This window comes from Globicephala melas, chromosome 10, assembly GCF_963455315.2.
Source record: "Globicephala melas chromosome 10, mGloMel1.2, whole genome shotgun sequence".
NCBI classification, from domain to species: domain Eukaryota; kingdom Metazoa; phylum Chordata; class Mammalia; order Artiodactyla; family Delphinidae; genus Globicephala; species Globicephala melas.
This window is the reverse complement of record NC_083323.1, coordinates 61,541,174-61,557,319: the sequence shown is the minus strand read 5'-3', so window position 1 is coordinate 61,557,319 and position 16,146 is coordinate 61,541,174. Positions and strand designations below refer to the sequence as shown.

The 16,146-nt window shown below is 42.8% G+C and overlaps 1 protein-coding gene across 2 annotated transcripts in view; it reads right to left on the bottom strand.

The window, feature by feature from the left end:
• Positions 1-16,146, bottom strand: part of BIN2 (bridging integrator 2) — a 33,389-nt gene that overhangs the window by 1,306 nt on the left and 15,937 nt on the right. Inside the window, exons 3-11 of one of the 2 annotated variants that reach the window (XM_030835035.3) lie at positions 14,225-14,279; positions 13,834-13,928; positions 13,148-13,243; positions 11,764-11,871; positions 11,370-11,455; positions 9,809-9,884; positions 8,438-8,520; positions 3,738-4,488; positions 223-297 (exon numbers count right to left, since the gene is read on the bottom strand). In XM_030835035.3, the coding sequence (XP_030690895.1) occupies positions 223-297; positions 3,738-4,488; positions 8,438-8,520; positions 9,809-9,884; positions 11,370-11,455; positions 11,764-11,871; positions 13,148-13,243; positions 13,834-13,928; positions 14,225-14,279 (1,425 nt within the window). The remainder of the gene's footprint in view (positions 1-222; positions 298-3,737; positions 4,489-8,437; positions 8,521-9,808; positions 9,885-11,369; positions 11,456-11,763; positions 11,872-13,147; positions 13,244-13,833; positions 13,929-14,224; positions 14,280-16,146) is intronic. The other variant, XM_030835036.3, reaches the window with a different exon arrangement.

The following is a 16,146-nucleotide window of genomic DNA, read 5'->3' as shown; positions in this document are numbered from 1 at the left end:
AGGTTCAAAGCCAGTTGGGAAATGGGCACAAAGGAACCACAAAGTGCGGTCACTCTTGGTTCTTCTGGCTCCCACCTGCTTGACTTTTCCCTAAGGATACTGTTCACTGCTGGGTTCCCCTCACAGCCCACAGCGAGGATGCCAGCCTGTAGCCAAGCATCTGTCCATCCGCAATCCCAGTCTCACCACCCCTCCTGTTGTCTGCATATCTGGGCTCCTTACCTCTTCTTGAGGCTCGGGTGCTATGACGCTGCTCTCTTCTGGAACCGCAGAGACATGAAGCTGAAGACCTTGGTTCTACAAAAAGAAGAGTTCTGCCAGTGAGACGTGTCTCAACCTCCCAGCCTCTCAGCTTAGAAGGGTCTTTTGTGCCTTACACTTCATAAGGGTCATAGATAATACTAAAGGCAATCATACAATGTTGTTTCACTACAGCCTGAAAGCAACAGGGAAGGCTTTACTGCCATCCTCCCTCATATCAGTAAACCAAGATTTGAAGGGTGAAATGACTTGCTGGGACAGGAAGCCAGGTCTTCAGATTCCAGAGTTGTTTCCATGATTTGTGTGACATGGCATCTATACATATAGCTAGGTGAGACTCTGTAAGTGTATAAATATAGGTCTTAAAACCACGACCTATCACTTTTAGGCTAATCCTCCTCAAGAATACATGGCAGTTCTCACACTCAGATGATCCTAACCCAGAGCAGTTAGGAGAGGCAAGTGGGAGGATGGTTTCCTTGGGAAAAGGTCTAGGTTCTGAGATGGGAGCCCAAGGTGTGGAAAAAGCCGTGTTTAGTAACTACTAAGCCAGGGGAAGACCTTGGCACTCTAAGGTTTAGAATGAACTTTTTAAAAAAGACATTTATTTAACACACTATAAAATTCACCCTTTTAAAATAGAACCGATTTCTAACAGTATGACAGCCACTTGAAATTCTGTGATTTCTCCTTTCAGGAAAATTTCCTTCTTCGTACTCCCTCTGCTGATTCTAGGCCATGAACTACCTCAAAGGTAATACTATTAATACCTCCAAGAAGGTTATCAAAATCTTCATTTTCTCTCAGGTGAGTCAAATGCTGAGCAAGAACAGATTTTCTCACAGTTATCTTTTTTTTTTGCGGTACGCAGGCCTCTCACTGTTGTGGCCTCTCCCATTGCGGAGCACAGGCTCCGGATGCACAGGCTCAGCGGCCATGGCTCACGGGCCCAGCTGCTCCGCGGCATGTGGGATCTTCCCAGACCGGGGCACGAACCCGTGTCCCCTGCATCGGCAGGCAGACTCTCAACCACTGCGCCACCAGGGAAGCCCCAACATTTTTTTTTATTTTTTGTCACAGTTATCTTTTTATTTACCCGTTTTTATATGTGGTATGTCCATAATTCTGCTTGACAGAAAATATGATTTATGATGCATCTGTGAGGGAGATGAACAAATCTTATAGGAAACAGGCTTCAGAGGATTGATAATACTGATACACTAGGATCTAAGATGCTCTATTGCTTAATTCCATAGGAAAAAGATGTCTCCTTAGCCAGTGACCAACGCAATCCCACAGGAGAGGCTGCGAGTAAATCTCAAATATAAGGAGGTAGGGCCTCCCTGGTGGCGCAGTGGTTGAGAGTCCGCCTGCCGATGCAGGGGACACGGGTTCGTGCCCCGGTCCGGGAGGATCCCACATGCCGTGGAGCGGCTGGGCCCGTGAGCCATGGCCGCTGAGCCTGCGCGTCCGGAGCCTGGGCTCCGCAACGGGAGAGGCCACAACAGTGAGACGACCACGTAACGCAAAAAAAATAAGGAGGTAACCTCAGGGGAAGGAAGTTGTGTCCTGTACCTCATTTCCAAGGAGGACAGTGTTACTAGCCTGTTCCTCCAAATAGACAGCATCTTGGTTCCCATAATCCCTTCAGTAAAATTACTCCAAGAATGCAAACTTGTTTTATTATTCACCTGAGCCTAACATGTCATTCGATTGTTGTCTCTATACTAAAATCATATAACATATTACAGTCAAATTTAAATTAATTTTGGATTTTCCATAGAGTTGAGTTGCTCTTTTCAGTGGAGAAGTGGCTATACTCTTCATCTACGCAAAGTCCCACATTTATCTTGGGCTTATTCACTACCCACATGCCCTGCATATCTCTCACTCAGTGTAGCTACCTCAGACCGGAAACCAGACAAGGGAAGGTTTTATATTATGCTCTGTTAGGACCTTCAGTACCTCACGTGAATCAAGACTGGGGGCATAATACTGTTGATGACTCAGATTTTAGTATCTCAGGGGAGTCAACTGATATAAGTCTATTGTCCTCTTGTCTTCTACCTTCCTTGCCTTGCAAGACATCACACCCTTGTTCCCTCTGTCCATGTTAATTCCTCTCAGACAGCAGGAGGCTCCCGAGACAGCCTGGTCAACCTTCAGGTAGGCATATTCAGTAGTAGGGTGGTATGATCTGAGGGGTAACCAGACATCTCACACTCCCAGATATCCACATGGTTCATGCCCTGGCCTCCTTCATTGCCCAGATGTCACCTTCTCTGACCGCTCTGTTTAAAGCTGCAATTCAGCCCCCACTCCCTATGCCTCGCCCTGCTTAATTTTTCTCCCTAACTCATATCACCACTAAACTGTAATTTTACTTACTTATTCTGTTTCTTGTCTATCTCCCCCTCCACTAGAATGTAAGCAGCTGGAAGGCAGAGAATTTTGTGTTTTGTTCACTGTAATACCCCACTTCCTAGAAAAGTGCCTGGCACATAGTAGGGGTTTAATGAGTGATTGTGGAATGAATGAATGAATCTGGGTGCCACCTAGTCAGATGCTGCCCCATAATCCTCTCTATAATGCACCTGACAGGGAACCATATAGCCTTAGCTTTTAACATCAAGGAAGGGGAACTAGTTTTCAAGGTGGCCCAGCCCATTTTGGTTTTTGGATGCCCCTTGTGCCCCCTTTCCTCTGTATTAAAAAAAATGTTTTCCCATACCACTTCTTAGAGCTAATTGCTGAAAGTTCCTTATATTGATCCAAAATGTACTTAAAAAAACAAAAACACTTTACACGCAGGGCCTTTTTCTGTCCTCAGGAGTCTTACAGAACAAGTCAGATCTCTCCTCTATATGACAGACTTCCATGTAATCTGAATAGAATATGACTTGATTTCCAGATCCTTCACGGAATTGGTTGCTCTCCAGAGGGTCTGTGTCTCTATTTTAACAGAATCCTTTTCTCATCCATATTTTCACCTTTCAAAAGACCATCCCTTTTGCTTTACCTTCCCTTTGTGAGTTCCTTCTTCTAGGCTTCTCTCATCAAACAAGATATACCTTGGAAATTTGCTGATGCCATTTTGCTTGGGGTCTATTCACCATAATCACAAGTATGACAAAGTGAAGTGAGACCTTCCTCCCTCTCCCACATTAAAAAAGGAAAGATCAGGATCCAGTTGGGAACTCCCAGAAATTGGAGCAAAAGAAATAAATTAGTAAAAATCTTCTTATATTAGAGATAAGCCCTTTGCAGCAGTCAATTACCCTGGGAGTACAGGTCGCTAAATTAGTTGCTATGAAGATGTGCAATCCCCAGAACCAAAAAAGGTGTCCAAGAGTATCCTTGAAACTGTAATATAATGACATAAAGTCTTATCTACTGTGGGGCAACCTGACCATAGTAAAAATCATCCACATGGAGGTTATAAAAGGGAATAAAGACTCAGCCAGATCCATTCTCACCTGACAGATCATCAAGGCTGGGGCAGTACGAAGCTCTTCTGGGTTCAGATTATCGGTGTTTTCCTTCTCTCCGACCTCAGGAGTTCTTGCCGGCTTCTCTGGTGGCTGTGGATCAGGAGAGGCCTCTAAGGAGGCCCTAGGACTTGGAGTCTCAGCCCCCAAGGAGGCCCTAGGGCTGGTGGGTGAACTCGGTTCAGAGGCTGGAGGGCTGGAGGGCATGTTCCCTAAGGAGGACCTGGGGCTGGGAGTGGCTCTGGGTGGAGGAGGCCTACCGGGCGGTGCTGAGGCCCTCTGCACAGAGGCTCTCTTTGGCTGTTCAGATCCTTCGCTTGAGGTGCGGGTTCGGAGGACTACTTCTGGGAAAGGTGCGGCCTGCTCTGAAGGGATCAGAGCTCTGCCTGGTGATGGAGCTGGGGAGCAAGGGAGAATTTCCTCCTGGGACTCTCCACCCTCAGCGGTGGGTGAGGGCTGGGGCTGGGAGGGGCCGTTGAAAGCTAGCAGAGGCTCTTCCTCCTCAGAGGAGCTTGCTTCAGCCTCCTCCTCTATTTCCTTGTCTGTTAAGGGCTCTTTTTTAATCTCGGAGTTGTCTTCTCCCTGGGCTGGATCAGATGCCAGCTCTTCCTCACTTGCTGAGGTGGAGTCCTTCTCACTCTTCAAGGAAAGCGCAGAGGGACTGGTAGGTGAGGTAAGAGGGCTGGAGACTGTAGATGTTCGAACTGGGGGAGAGATGACTAGAGAGCGTCTGCTGCTGCTAAAAAAGGAAGGGCATTTAGATTCAGAAGAGCTAAAAACTGGAAGTAACCTAAATCCCCAAATAAATAATGATACATTCACATAATAATAAAACAGAATAAAGCAATTTAAAATGGTATTGGAAAGTCTGTATAATTTGTAGTAACGCTTATATTACAAAGTGAATTGGAAAAAGGCTATAAAATTTTATCCATATCATGATCTTGATTATCTAAAAATATATAAAGAAAAAGAAACTGGAAAAAAACTCAGCAATATATTAACAAAGTATTTTGGGGAAAAGATTCACAAGTGATATACCGTTGATCCTCATGGATTCTGTATTTGCAAATGCACTTACCCCCTGAAATTTATTTATAACCTCAAAATCAACACTCATGGTTCTTTTGCGGTCATTCACAGACATGTGCCAGCTGTGAAGAATGAGTGCCTGACCAGTACTTTCCCAGCTGAGGTCTAACAAGGCGAGCCTCTGCCTTCCTGTTTTAGCTCTCTTACTGTAAATATGTCCTGTTTGCCAGGTTTTTTGTTGTGCTTTTTGTTGGTGATTTTGCTGCTTAAAATGGCCTCCAAGTATAGTGCTAAAGTGCTGTTTGAGAGGAGAAAGTCTGTGATGTGCCTTACAGAGAAAATACATGTTAGATAAGCGTCATTCAGGCATAGTGCTGGTGGCTGTGAGTTCAATAGGAATGAATCAACAATATGTACTAAATGAGGTGTATTTAAACAAAAACACACACAAGAAAGGTTATGTATTGATCGACTGATGACAATGTTAGGACCAGGGGCTCACAGGAAACTAACCCTGTGTTTCCCCTAGGAGCAATGGTTCAGTATTCACTAATTCAGTGCTCATGGTGACTTAGAACAAAACTACCATGAACGTGGCTTCCCTGGTGGTGCAGTGGTTGAGAGTCTGCCTGCTGATGCAGGGGACACGGGTTCGTGCCCCGGTCTGGGAAGATCCCACATGCCGCGGAGCGGCTGGGCCCGTGAGCCATGGCCGCTGAGCCTGCGCGTCCCGAGCCTGTGCTCCGCAACGGGAGAGGCCACAACAGTGAGAGGCCCGCGTACCGCAAAAAAAAAAAAAAAAAAAAAAAACTACCACGAACAATGAAAACTGACTATAACATTTATCGAGTATGCTGGATACTGTGCTGAGTGCTCCTACAGCAACATGAGCTTGACTCCTACTCATCTCCTTAAGGGCCTCCCATGTACCATCCACTAACTGATTAAGCAACTCACAAATATTTACTTGACATATACCAACTATGTGCTGTGTCCTGGGTTCAAGAATGGGAGACGGTGACAGGAAGAGAAAGAGAAAAACTTAGTTCCAGCCCTGTGGGAGTTTCTGACATAAGCTAAGCTAAGTGCTATAAGGTTCTTTCTAGCACTAGCATTCTACGGGTCAGCAGGTTTAGAAGGCCCAGGATGTAGCAAGAAAAGACCAGATTTCCCTAAAAGGTTCTCGGACATCTTGGTGTAAATGATGGTAAGTTTCAGATGAATGGACACTTAGAGAGAACTCTGGTTTTCAATGCAGGGAAGAGGAGAAAAAGAGTTTTGGGAGTAAAAGGGAAGTCTATATTGGCCTGTTAGTGATTCTTTTTAACAGTCTGTAACTAACTGCTAAATGAGGAATAGAAACAACAAACTGAGACTCCCATTCTTCCTGCAAATCTCAAGCTCAGTTTCACCACCTCCTCAAAGCCTTCCCTGACCATCTATCTGCACACTGCAATTACTTAACTCTTTGAATTCCTACTGGTTTCCTCAGGCCCTTAGTATGTGCAATCTTATATTGTTCTTTGTTTCCTTAGGCACATTTTATGTCCTTCCAACTTTTTTTTTAAATTTTATTTATTTATTTTTGGCTGCGTTGGGTCTTTGTTGCTGAGCACAGGCTTTCTTTAGCTGCGGCAAGTGGGGGCCACTCTTCATTGCAGTGCACGGGCTTCTCAATGCGGTGGCTTCTCTTGCTGCAGAGCACGGGCTCTAGGCGCACGGGCTTCAGTAGTTGCAGCACGTGGGCTTCAGTAGTTGTGGCTCGCAGGCTTAGTTGCTCCATGGCACGTGGGAAGTTCCTGGACCTGGGATCGAACCCGTGTCCCCTGCATTGGCAGGCGGATTCTTAACCACTGCACCACCAGGGAAGTCCCCCTTCCAACTTTTGTAAATCACTTCAGGAGAAAGACAAGTCACCTATGTCCTTAGATGCCTAACTCTCAGCATAAAACCTTGTGTATAGAAGGAACTTAATAAAACTTCTTAAACAAAGGCATCAGAATAAGAAAATGATCACATTCTGAGGGACCAGTGAATTGCTTACATTTACCAGTATAAAGAATGCATGAAGGCAACAGACACACCACATACACACACACAGAAAAGCAAGCCATAACAGGTTAAGAAAAGATATTTGCGGCATTTCCCTGGTGGTCCAGTGGGTAGGACTCCACGCTCCCAGTGCAGGGGACCCGGGTTCGATCCCTGGTTGGGGAATTAGATCCCACATGCATGCCACAACTAAGAAGTCCACATGCAGCAACTAAGAGCCCGCATGCCGCAACTAAAAGCCCTCATGCTGCAATGAAGATCCCACATGCCGCAACTAAGACCCGGAGCAGCTGAAATAAATAAATATTTAAAAAAAAAAAAAAAAGAAGAAAGAAAAGATATTTGCAGGATATACCATTAAAGGATTAATATTCAGAATATACAAAAAACCCCATCTCACGTAAATCAGTTTTTTAAAAAGGGTAAACAATCCAAATGAAAAATGTGAAGGATAAACATGAAAGTCACACAAAAGGAACCTTAAAAGGCCACTAACACGAAAAGATGTTCAAGCTAACCAGCCATTGTGGAGACGTAATTAAAACTGCAAAAATTCCATTTCATACCCATTACCTTAGAAAAATTAAGAAGTCTGACAATGTCACATGTAGCAAGAATATGGAGCAATGAGGGCTTTTATTCACTTCCGGTGAGTTGTAAATTGGAACAATCACTGTGGAGAGCAATCTGGCAATGGTAATATCTAGTAAGGCTGAAGAAACCCAAATGCACAGACCCTATGACTCAGCAATTCGACTCCCAGTATGCATCCTGAAGAAACTCTTGATAATATTCACAAGGAGAAATGTGAAACGCGTTCACTGCATTATTTGTAACAGCATAAAACTATAAGACAACCCAAATGTCCACTAGCAGTTCAGAGAAATAAACTGTGAACTAGCCATACAACAGCATCCATAACAATTAAGAAAAGGAAAGATCAGAGCTGGCAACATGTAGCAACAAGGATAAGTTATCTCACAAACAATACTAAGAAAACAAAAGTAGTTGCAAAAGAACACATACAGTATAATTCTATTTAAATAAATTTTTAAACCATGCAAAATAATATTTTCTATGTGTGCATATATATGTATATAATAAAAGTAAAAAGACATGCATGGTAATGATAAATACTAAATTTAAAATAGTGGTTACACTTGGTGGGGGACAGGAAGAGAAAGTGAGTGGGGAAGGGACACTGGGAGATTTAATTATATATATATAATAGTTGATTTCTTTTCTTTTTTTTGGCTGTACCACATGGCATACAGGATCTTAGTTCCCCGACCAGGGATCGAACCCGTGGCCCCTGCATTGGGAGTGCAGAGTCTTAACCACTGGACCGCCAGGGAAGTCCCAATAGTTGATTTCTTAAATTTGGTGGTGGGTATATGACTCTTTGTTGCATTATTCTTTATACATTTAGTTACCACTAAAATATTTTGTAAAAATACTTTATATAGGGGTGTAGCACCAACAAAAAACAATATTATGTACATGAACAGAAAGGAAAGGTCAGGATTTGGGATTGGAGGTGAGAGTGTTGAATGTGTTCACACACAGGACAAACCAAGCAGAAATGAGTGTCAGAAGTGGCTCACCTTGAGAGTCCCTTCACCACAAAGACTTTGTCGGAATGCTGCTTCTCCAGTTTGCTCATCACCTCGTATAGATTGTGGTTCAGCTGGAGTAAGCAAGAGAGAAGGAGATGCTAGCCACGTGGGAACCTGAGACTGGCATATCCCTTCTCTCCCCAAAATAAAACCTTCCTACCCTTGATAAAATTCCTTATCCCTTTGCACTAGTGTCCAGGGTCCTGTCCCACTACCCCTTCTTCCTTTACTATGTCTAAAGTTCTGCCTCTTCCATCAGACTGGCAGCTCTCTCAAGGCTGGGTCCCTGGTATTTGATGTTGATTTGAGGTTCTAGCGTCTCTCAGGTGATCCAGGGAATGAAAACTCATTGTAATATTAACTAGGCAAATCATTATTTAGCCAAAGAAACTGTGGAGAGGAACGTGTGTGAATGTGGATGTGAATATAATTAATATTTTAACAGCAAAGAGTCTTGGAATCGCAGGACTAGAAGTGACCCTGTGAGGTCATGTTCTGTGGCTGCCCGTCATTGAATAGGATTGGCCCTATTCAAGACGAACTACCTGAGAAACTGACCTGTGCCTAAACACTGCCCTCTCTGCTCCCCAGCAACAGAAGATGGAGATTTAACTTGGTTCCCCACTTCAGCTGTTCCTTCCATAAGTCTAATCTCTTTTATGCATCTAAAGCCCATTTGGATGCCATTATTCAGTTGTTAATGGAGATGGAGAGGGCCCTCTGACATTACATAAATATGTGGGGTTTTTTTTCATTTTCTTCAGTGTATTCAAAACAAACAAAAACTCAGTACACTAGAAATAGGGAAGAATTCCTGTTAACTTATGAAGGGTATTTACAAACATTCTAAAGCAAACAGCATACCTAGAAATGAAACACTGAAAATTTTCCCCTGAAACTGGAAACAAGACAAGAACGTCCACTATCACCACTTCATTCTGCGTTTTTTGTTATTTATATTTGTGGGGGTTTTCCCATATAATTATTGATCATTTAGGTTTCTAGCTCTTACCTCACTCTGCTAGTTTGTCAGTAATTTGGTTTCCCTTTGCTAAAATCTCCTATGAAGATTTATCAATTTCTCCTTATAGGACCTTTCAGCTTTCTATACTATGTATTTTTTAACATCTTTATTGAGATATAATTCACATTTAAAATATACAATTCATCCTTTTTAAGTTAAAGTTGTGCTTTAATACGTTCAACACAGTCCATCAAGTGCTATTATTTCATCATGAGAAAGAAGTAAAAATTTGTGATGCCCATATGGATATCTAATGAGGTTATGTAAATTAGAGCGACCTTCATATTTATTAGAAAAACCCTCCTAGATGTCTAAATTGGCCGGATGTTTCTCACCTTGCTCATTTCCCTGTAGAAGACGTCTCTCAAGTTGGAAATGTTTTGGAAGATGGTCACATAACAGCCAATACGACTATCAAGAGGCAAAACAACAAACACGTGAAGGTAAGTGTTGGTAAAGGAAGTCTTTGAAGTACAAGGTAGGAGCGTAAGCCAAAGCCACTGCCGGCTCCGCACAGAAAAGCACCCCACGGCCTAGGCTCAGGACGTTCTGGGATCTGCATCCGTCAGAGCCAGGCCAGGGGTACAACTGACTCTCAGGAGCGGGAAGGCCAGAGGAGACACGACCAGCCTAGGCTGACACCAAAGTACAACAGATCTCTATGAAAGAAGTTATCTGATTCAGGCTCTTTAGGTTCTGAAGTAGATATGAGAGTGCTTTGAAGAATTTTTAAAGTGCCGTATAAATATAAGGCCATACAATTATAATTATTATAGTAAGCATTCTTTCTCAGTATACAATACTTGGAATTCTATGAAGCTGTATGTACATTAATGGAATTCTACCGTAAATGAATGGGGGAAGTTTACATTTAAAGAAACTCTTAAATTTCAATCCTGTTTAAATTAGGAATCACATAATTAATGTTTTAGAATACATGTAGTCATTAAAAAGGCTCCCTCATTCATAGACTAATATAAAGTGACAATACAAAATACTCTGACTACAATTGCTTTAAAGCATATCTTTTTTCTTTTCTTTTTTTTTTTTTTTTTGGCTGCGTTGGGCCCTCGTTGCTGTGCGCGGGCTTTCTCTAGTTGCAGTGAGCAGGAGCTACTCTTCTTTGCGGTGCGCGGGCTTCTCATTCTGGTGGTTTCTCTTGTCGTGGAGCACAGGCTGTAGGGCACGTGGGCTTCAGTAGTTGTGGCACACGGGCTCAGTAGCTGTGGCTCGCAGGCTCAGTAGTTGTGGCACACGGGCTTAGTTGCTCCACGGCATGTGGGATCTTCCCGGACCAGGGCTTGAACCCGCGTACCCTGCATCGGCAGGCGGATTCTTAACCACTGCGCCACCAGGAAGTCCCTTAAAGCATATCTTGTACAATGAAAAGGAAATAGGATACAAATAGAGCTTCTGTTCAGATTCCTCTTCCAATGTGGAAAATTTACATCTAAAACATTTTTACCTACTGTGAAGCAGAGACATCTTCATTAATGGAAATACTCATGCCATGGTGTATCTTCTACATGAATCCGGATGTTCACTAACCAAACTTGTTTAAAACAATACACGCTCGAGCAGAAAACCAGATACTCCTAGTATGCATGATGACAGCACTTTACTTGCCAAGATCTCTCCTATCCAAGAAGCATCTTATCTTTAAACCTGGAAAAGCTGGTAGGGCAGGGATGGTTATCTCTGTATTGCAGACAAAGAAACCAGGGTCGAGAGAGAAAGGTGGCTTGCCTAATATCACACAGCAAGTTACGAGCAGGGCTGAGGCTACATCCCACTCTTGGACCAGGGCTCTTTTCATGAGGACATGTTTGGGCTGCCAGGTGGCCTGGGACTCCACTGGCCCGAGGGTCCAGCCCTTTCCTGAATCTCAATCATTACCTATTATAAAGAACAGGCAGCTCCTCTAGTAGTTCCTGGTTCAGATCTTCAAATACAACCTGGGCTTTGTTGAACTCTTCCTCTGCCTAGGTGGTAAAAGAGACAGGACAATTCCCCTCATTCCTGAACCCAAAGCTAGAGGCTGCTTCCTTTATTCTCTGCATGTTTTCAGGGACGGGGCTTACTTGGAACCATGCCTCCCCTTCCCCAGACCTATGTCCTCCCCAGCCTCAAGTCTCTGCCCATCCTTAGAGCATCAGTGTCAGAGCAGACAGGATTTCCTTCAGGACACCGGAGGCTGAATTTGTCGTTTCCTAAACCCAGCTTGGCCCAGCCACTTGCCACCATTATGGGGAGAGGGAGGGCAGGGAGTTTTTACCAGGCTCTTCTTTACCTTGGCAGTCTTGGCCTCATCTTTCTTCTTGGCATTCTGTACTGCCTCCAGGTGGTGTCGGGCACTGTCATAGTCCACGAGTTTCCGGCCCCGTTTGGCAATTCTTTCCTAACCCAGAGTCAAGAGAGAGGGCCTTGATACTCACTTTTCGGTGGCCAGGATGTGGGTAACAGAGTATCAAACAGAGAAGCCAGATTCCTGTCCTAGTATCAAATTTTACTCTCTGACAGGGTTTTGTGCCAAAGGGATCTCCCTCATTATCTGGAAAGAATGGGAATTCTCAGGGGGAGAGAGAGTAGAGGGCAATTCTCCAGAGCACCTGGAAGCCTGCACTGAATTTTAATACATCCTGGGAACCCACTAGAAACTGGTTCAGCATCTGGAAGAAACGGCCTTGAGAATCCTACTAAACTGAAAGTCAGGCGTTTTGGGTTTTACTCCCAATGCTGCCATTTATTAGCCTTGTCACCTAGGGCAAGGCACACCTCTTCTGGAGCCTCAGTAGCCTCATCTGCCCTATAGTGTTATTTTAAAGATCAAATGCTGAATATAAAGGGCTTTGAAAAGCCTAAAGCATAATACAAATAGTAAATTATTATGAGCACTGAGAGAACATTTACTCAATCAACTACAAATTATACCAGGGAGAGGCAAACAATGTTAATGGCTTTGTCTTGTTCTCTCAACCACAGAATTTGAAAGGATCTTGGTGATTATCTAATCCAACTTCCTATTCAATACACAAAGCTTCTCTACAATATCCAAGATAAGAAGCAGTTCGACTTCTTCTTGAACAGAGAATAGAGAACTCACTATCTCACAGTATATTTCATTTCTTTTTTGGAAAGCTTTAGCTATGAGAAATTTAAGTGAGGCTTCCTTTAATTTCTTCCTCTATTAATCCAAAACCAGCACAGTGCCCAACAGAGTAGACGTTTAATAAATATGAGTTGAATGAATTAATGAATTCTAATTCTACTTTTCTGGAACAGTTTAGAACAGGTTGGATTCCTCTTTGATCTAATAGACTTTAAAGTATTTGAAGATAATTATTATAACTCCTCCAAGTTCCCTCTTCTCTACAATAAACATCTATAGTCCCACCAACTGTTTCTCACAACGAAATGGGATGCCCTGACCTGGATCTAATTCAAAGCCAGCCCAAATCTAGTTCACTGAAATCTAAGTCTAAATGTAACCTTCACACTACCTCTGACCCTCCTCCCTAACCTCTTGTCTAACCCTCAACTTTCAATCTTTTTCCTAACCTATCCAACTTCATTCCTAGCCATGGGGTCTAACTCTGCTTATACTTTTAACCCAACATGTTTTCTAACTTATATGGGCCACCCATAACCCATCCTTGATTCTGTAAATCCATTACCTTAATCTCGCTGAATTGGGCTACATAGTTTTCCATGGTCCTCAAAGCCTGGTCAGCTAGTTTCTCTTCATAGTCTTCCCAAAGGAGATCATTATTCTGTGGGATAGAGGCAGAGGGGAGAGGTGAGGGCTCCACTTCTCAACAGCAACTGCATTCCAGGGAAATACCCAAATTCTTCCTGCAACAAACTTCCTTTTTGGAGCACTGATATTTTTAGAATATCATTTCGGATTCTGGGGAAGAGTCAGATGAAGAAACAGCCCTTCCCCAAGGAACTGCTGTATAAGAGACTGGACATGCATTCAAGGGATTAAGAACAGGAACCGACGGTCGAGAGTCTTGGACTCTAGAGCTTGAAGGATAGGGAAGTTTGGGAGCAAATAACTGCATGAAATTGGTTTTCAAAAACAACCCATTGGTTTTGTGTGGGTAAAACTTCCTAAGTTTTTAAAGAGAGGAAGAGGGTAAAAAACAGAGGAATCCACAGATTACGGAAAACTTGTTTTTAACTTCATATAATATTTTCCTGTTACAGCTTTTTCCTACCACCTGTGATCACAGCTATACAAATGAACAGTGTGAACTGGCTCTTTGTTTTCCTATTTGCTTGGACAGACAAGCTGGGGTGAGGTTGAGATGAGGGTAGAGTGAGTGTTGAAGAGCTGTAAAGCCCAGAATACTCTTACCGCTACGATGGCCTTCAGCTCCTCATGACCATCCCACTTGCTGCTGTAGATCTCCTGCAGGGTTTCTGACACTCTCTTTGAACTTTCATGCATCACTGAAAGGAGAGAACTCAGTCCTACCATCAAGTAGTTTGGTATAATCATATGGGTGACAGACAAGTCAGTGGTTCCAATCCAAAAGGACAAACTCAAAAGGTTTGGGTTATCAGTCAGAGAAGCTGGATGGGGCTGGGATAGGAAAAGTTACTCTTCCTCGGCCCACAAATATCCAGCAGTCAGGCACAGGCAAGTGATGAAAAGCCTGAGTACGGTTGTTTTTTTCTCCATCCCCCAGACCTCTTAGTAGCTGCATAAACGCCCTCTGGATCCCCCTGTGCTCCCTGATACCCACCTTTGACTGCACTGAGGAAGTTCTTCAGGTCCTTGTATAGCTTGTGGCCTTCCGCCTGAAAGGGAGAAATGCCTTTGATGACTAAAGAGATATATTTGGAAAGATGCTCCAGAAGTCAAAGCTGAAAAGTAGGTTAAAAGCGAAATCAATCCTGGAATTTCTTCAAACATTTGCAATTGTTATATATTAGCCTCTACTCTCTTTACCAAGAAGTCGTTGGTTATCTCTTTTGGGGCAAATTTTAAGTTGGGAAATTGCTCCCATTGCACTGGCATGTCTTCTTTCCTCTGTTTGTTCTCCCTTCCAGTGAACTAGAACCTATAGTTCCTCTGTTGGAACTTGAGTCCTATGTGACACTATATACGTGATCCTTTGACTTACACCTTCCTCTCTGGGTAGAAAAACTGCTACCATTTTCTATAGACACTAGGCCCTCTTCTTCTCTGCAGCCTCACACAGGCCATTCCTCTTCTCCCATGCACTTCATTTTTTTATTTTTCCTGTATTATATGTTTTAATCAATAACACTCTTTACCAGGCCTAATTATAGGCAGGTCTTAGGAAAATTTAGGTTCACCATCATGAAACTAAATTGTGTCATCTCTAGGAAGATTTTGACCAATGTATAGGTTTTTTTTTTTTAATTAACTTTTATCAGAGTATACTTGATCTACAATGTTCTATTAGTTTGCACTTCATTTTTTAATAGCTCTATTAGAACTTCTGCCCATTGGTCTTAGGTTGGCCTTCTGTATTTGGAGCAGGCTAATTTCTCTTGCACACAGGTTTGAAGATGTCTTTCACATGGCTTGCACCGAGTCCTCTTTTTCAGAGGCTTCCTCAATTGTTCCTCACGGTGTTGTCTAAAGCACATTCCCATTCTGGTCTCTCTCCTCTATGTGAACTCTAGTTTCCAGTTGGGTGAGAAGGAATTTTGAGGCCAGGCTGTTGACATTGGAGCTTGACTACAGGAGCGTGAGACTGGACTGAAAGGTGCAGCCCACATCAAGGGTATCGTACAGGGCCAGTGATCCTCAGTTCAGATGATTTGAGCTAAGATCCATTTTGCAGTACATGATAAAAATACTTGTGAACTTGTTTTATTTGCTTATGCTCATTATAGGTAGGCTATTGAGCATACCAAAAGTATAAAAAATTTATGAGAGAAAAGCTGAAAATTCTAATAACTTAATTTTTTAATCTGTGCAATTCTTTGAGGGAAAAATCATTATTATTTAATTTTAGCAGCAGAAAACCCAGGTCTACTTGGTCAAGTAAACAAAGGAAACTGGATTAATTATTTTATCTATCTTCTTGCCTCCACAGCTCACCTCTGAGCCAGTCCAAACTCTTGACCATATGTCAGGTTAAAAGTCCTTTTCAAGAGGCTGAATGCCAGGGCTTAAGGGACACGAAGACACAGTCTCAAGGGAATCTAAGGCGCTGTCAAAGGGGTAGGAGAAGAACTGGGATCATAAGGTGTGTTATAGCAAATGAGGATCAAGACAGCATCCTCTGATGACTGAAGAAGGACCAGATACTTCAGAGAGGTTAGAATGCATGAAGAATCAGTAAATCACTGAACTTGGTAATTGGAGGTCACTGGTGACCTTGAGAAAGTGCTTTCAACAGCATGATAGAGACAGATTCAGTCAGTTAACAAAATTCAGAAACACTTAGCATTCACCAGGAAAGATGTCTCACTTCCTCTTTGCTTTTCATTCACAGAAAAAAAAGTTTAAACAGTCTAACATGTTAAATGGACATAACAGCTTTTAAACATGGATATGGTAGGTAGGTATAACTGAGAGTTTTGAAAATGTGATAACCATGGTTTGAAAGAGTTTTGGGGATTATAAATGTTAACAAGGATTTTAACTTCTTTCTTGAAAGAAAACAACATGGATCCAACTTCTTACTTC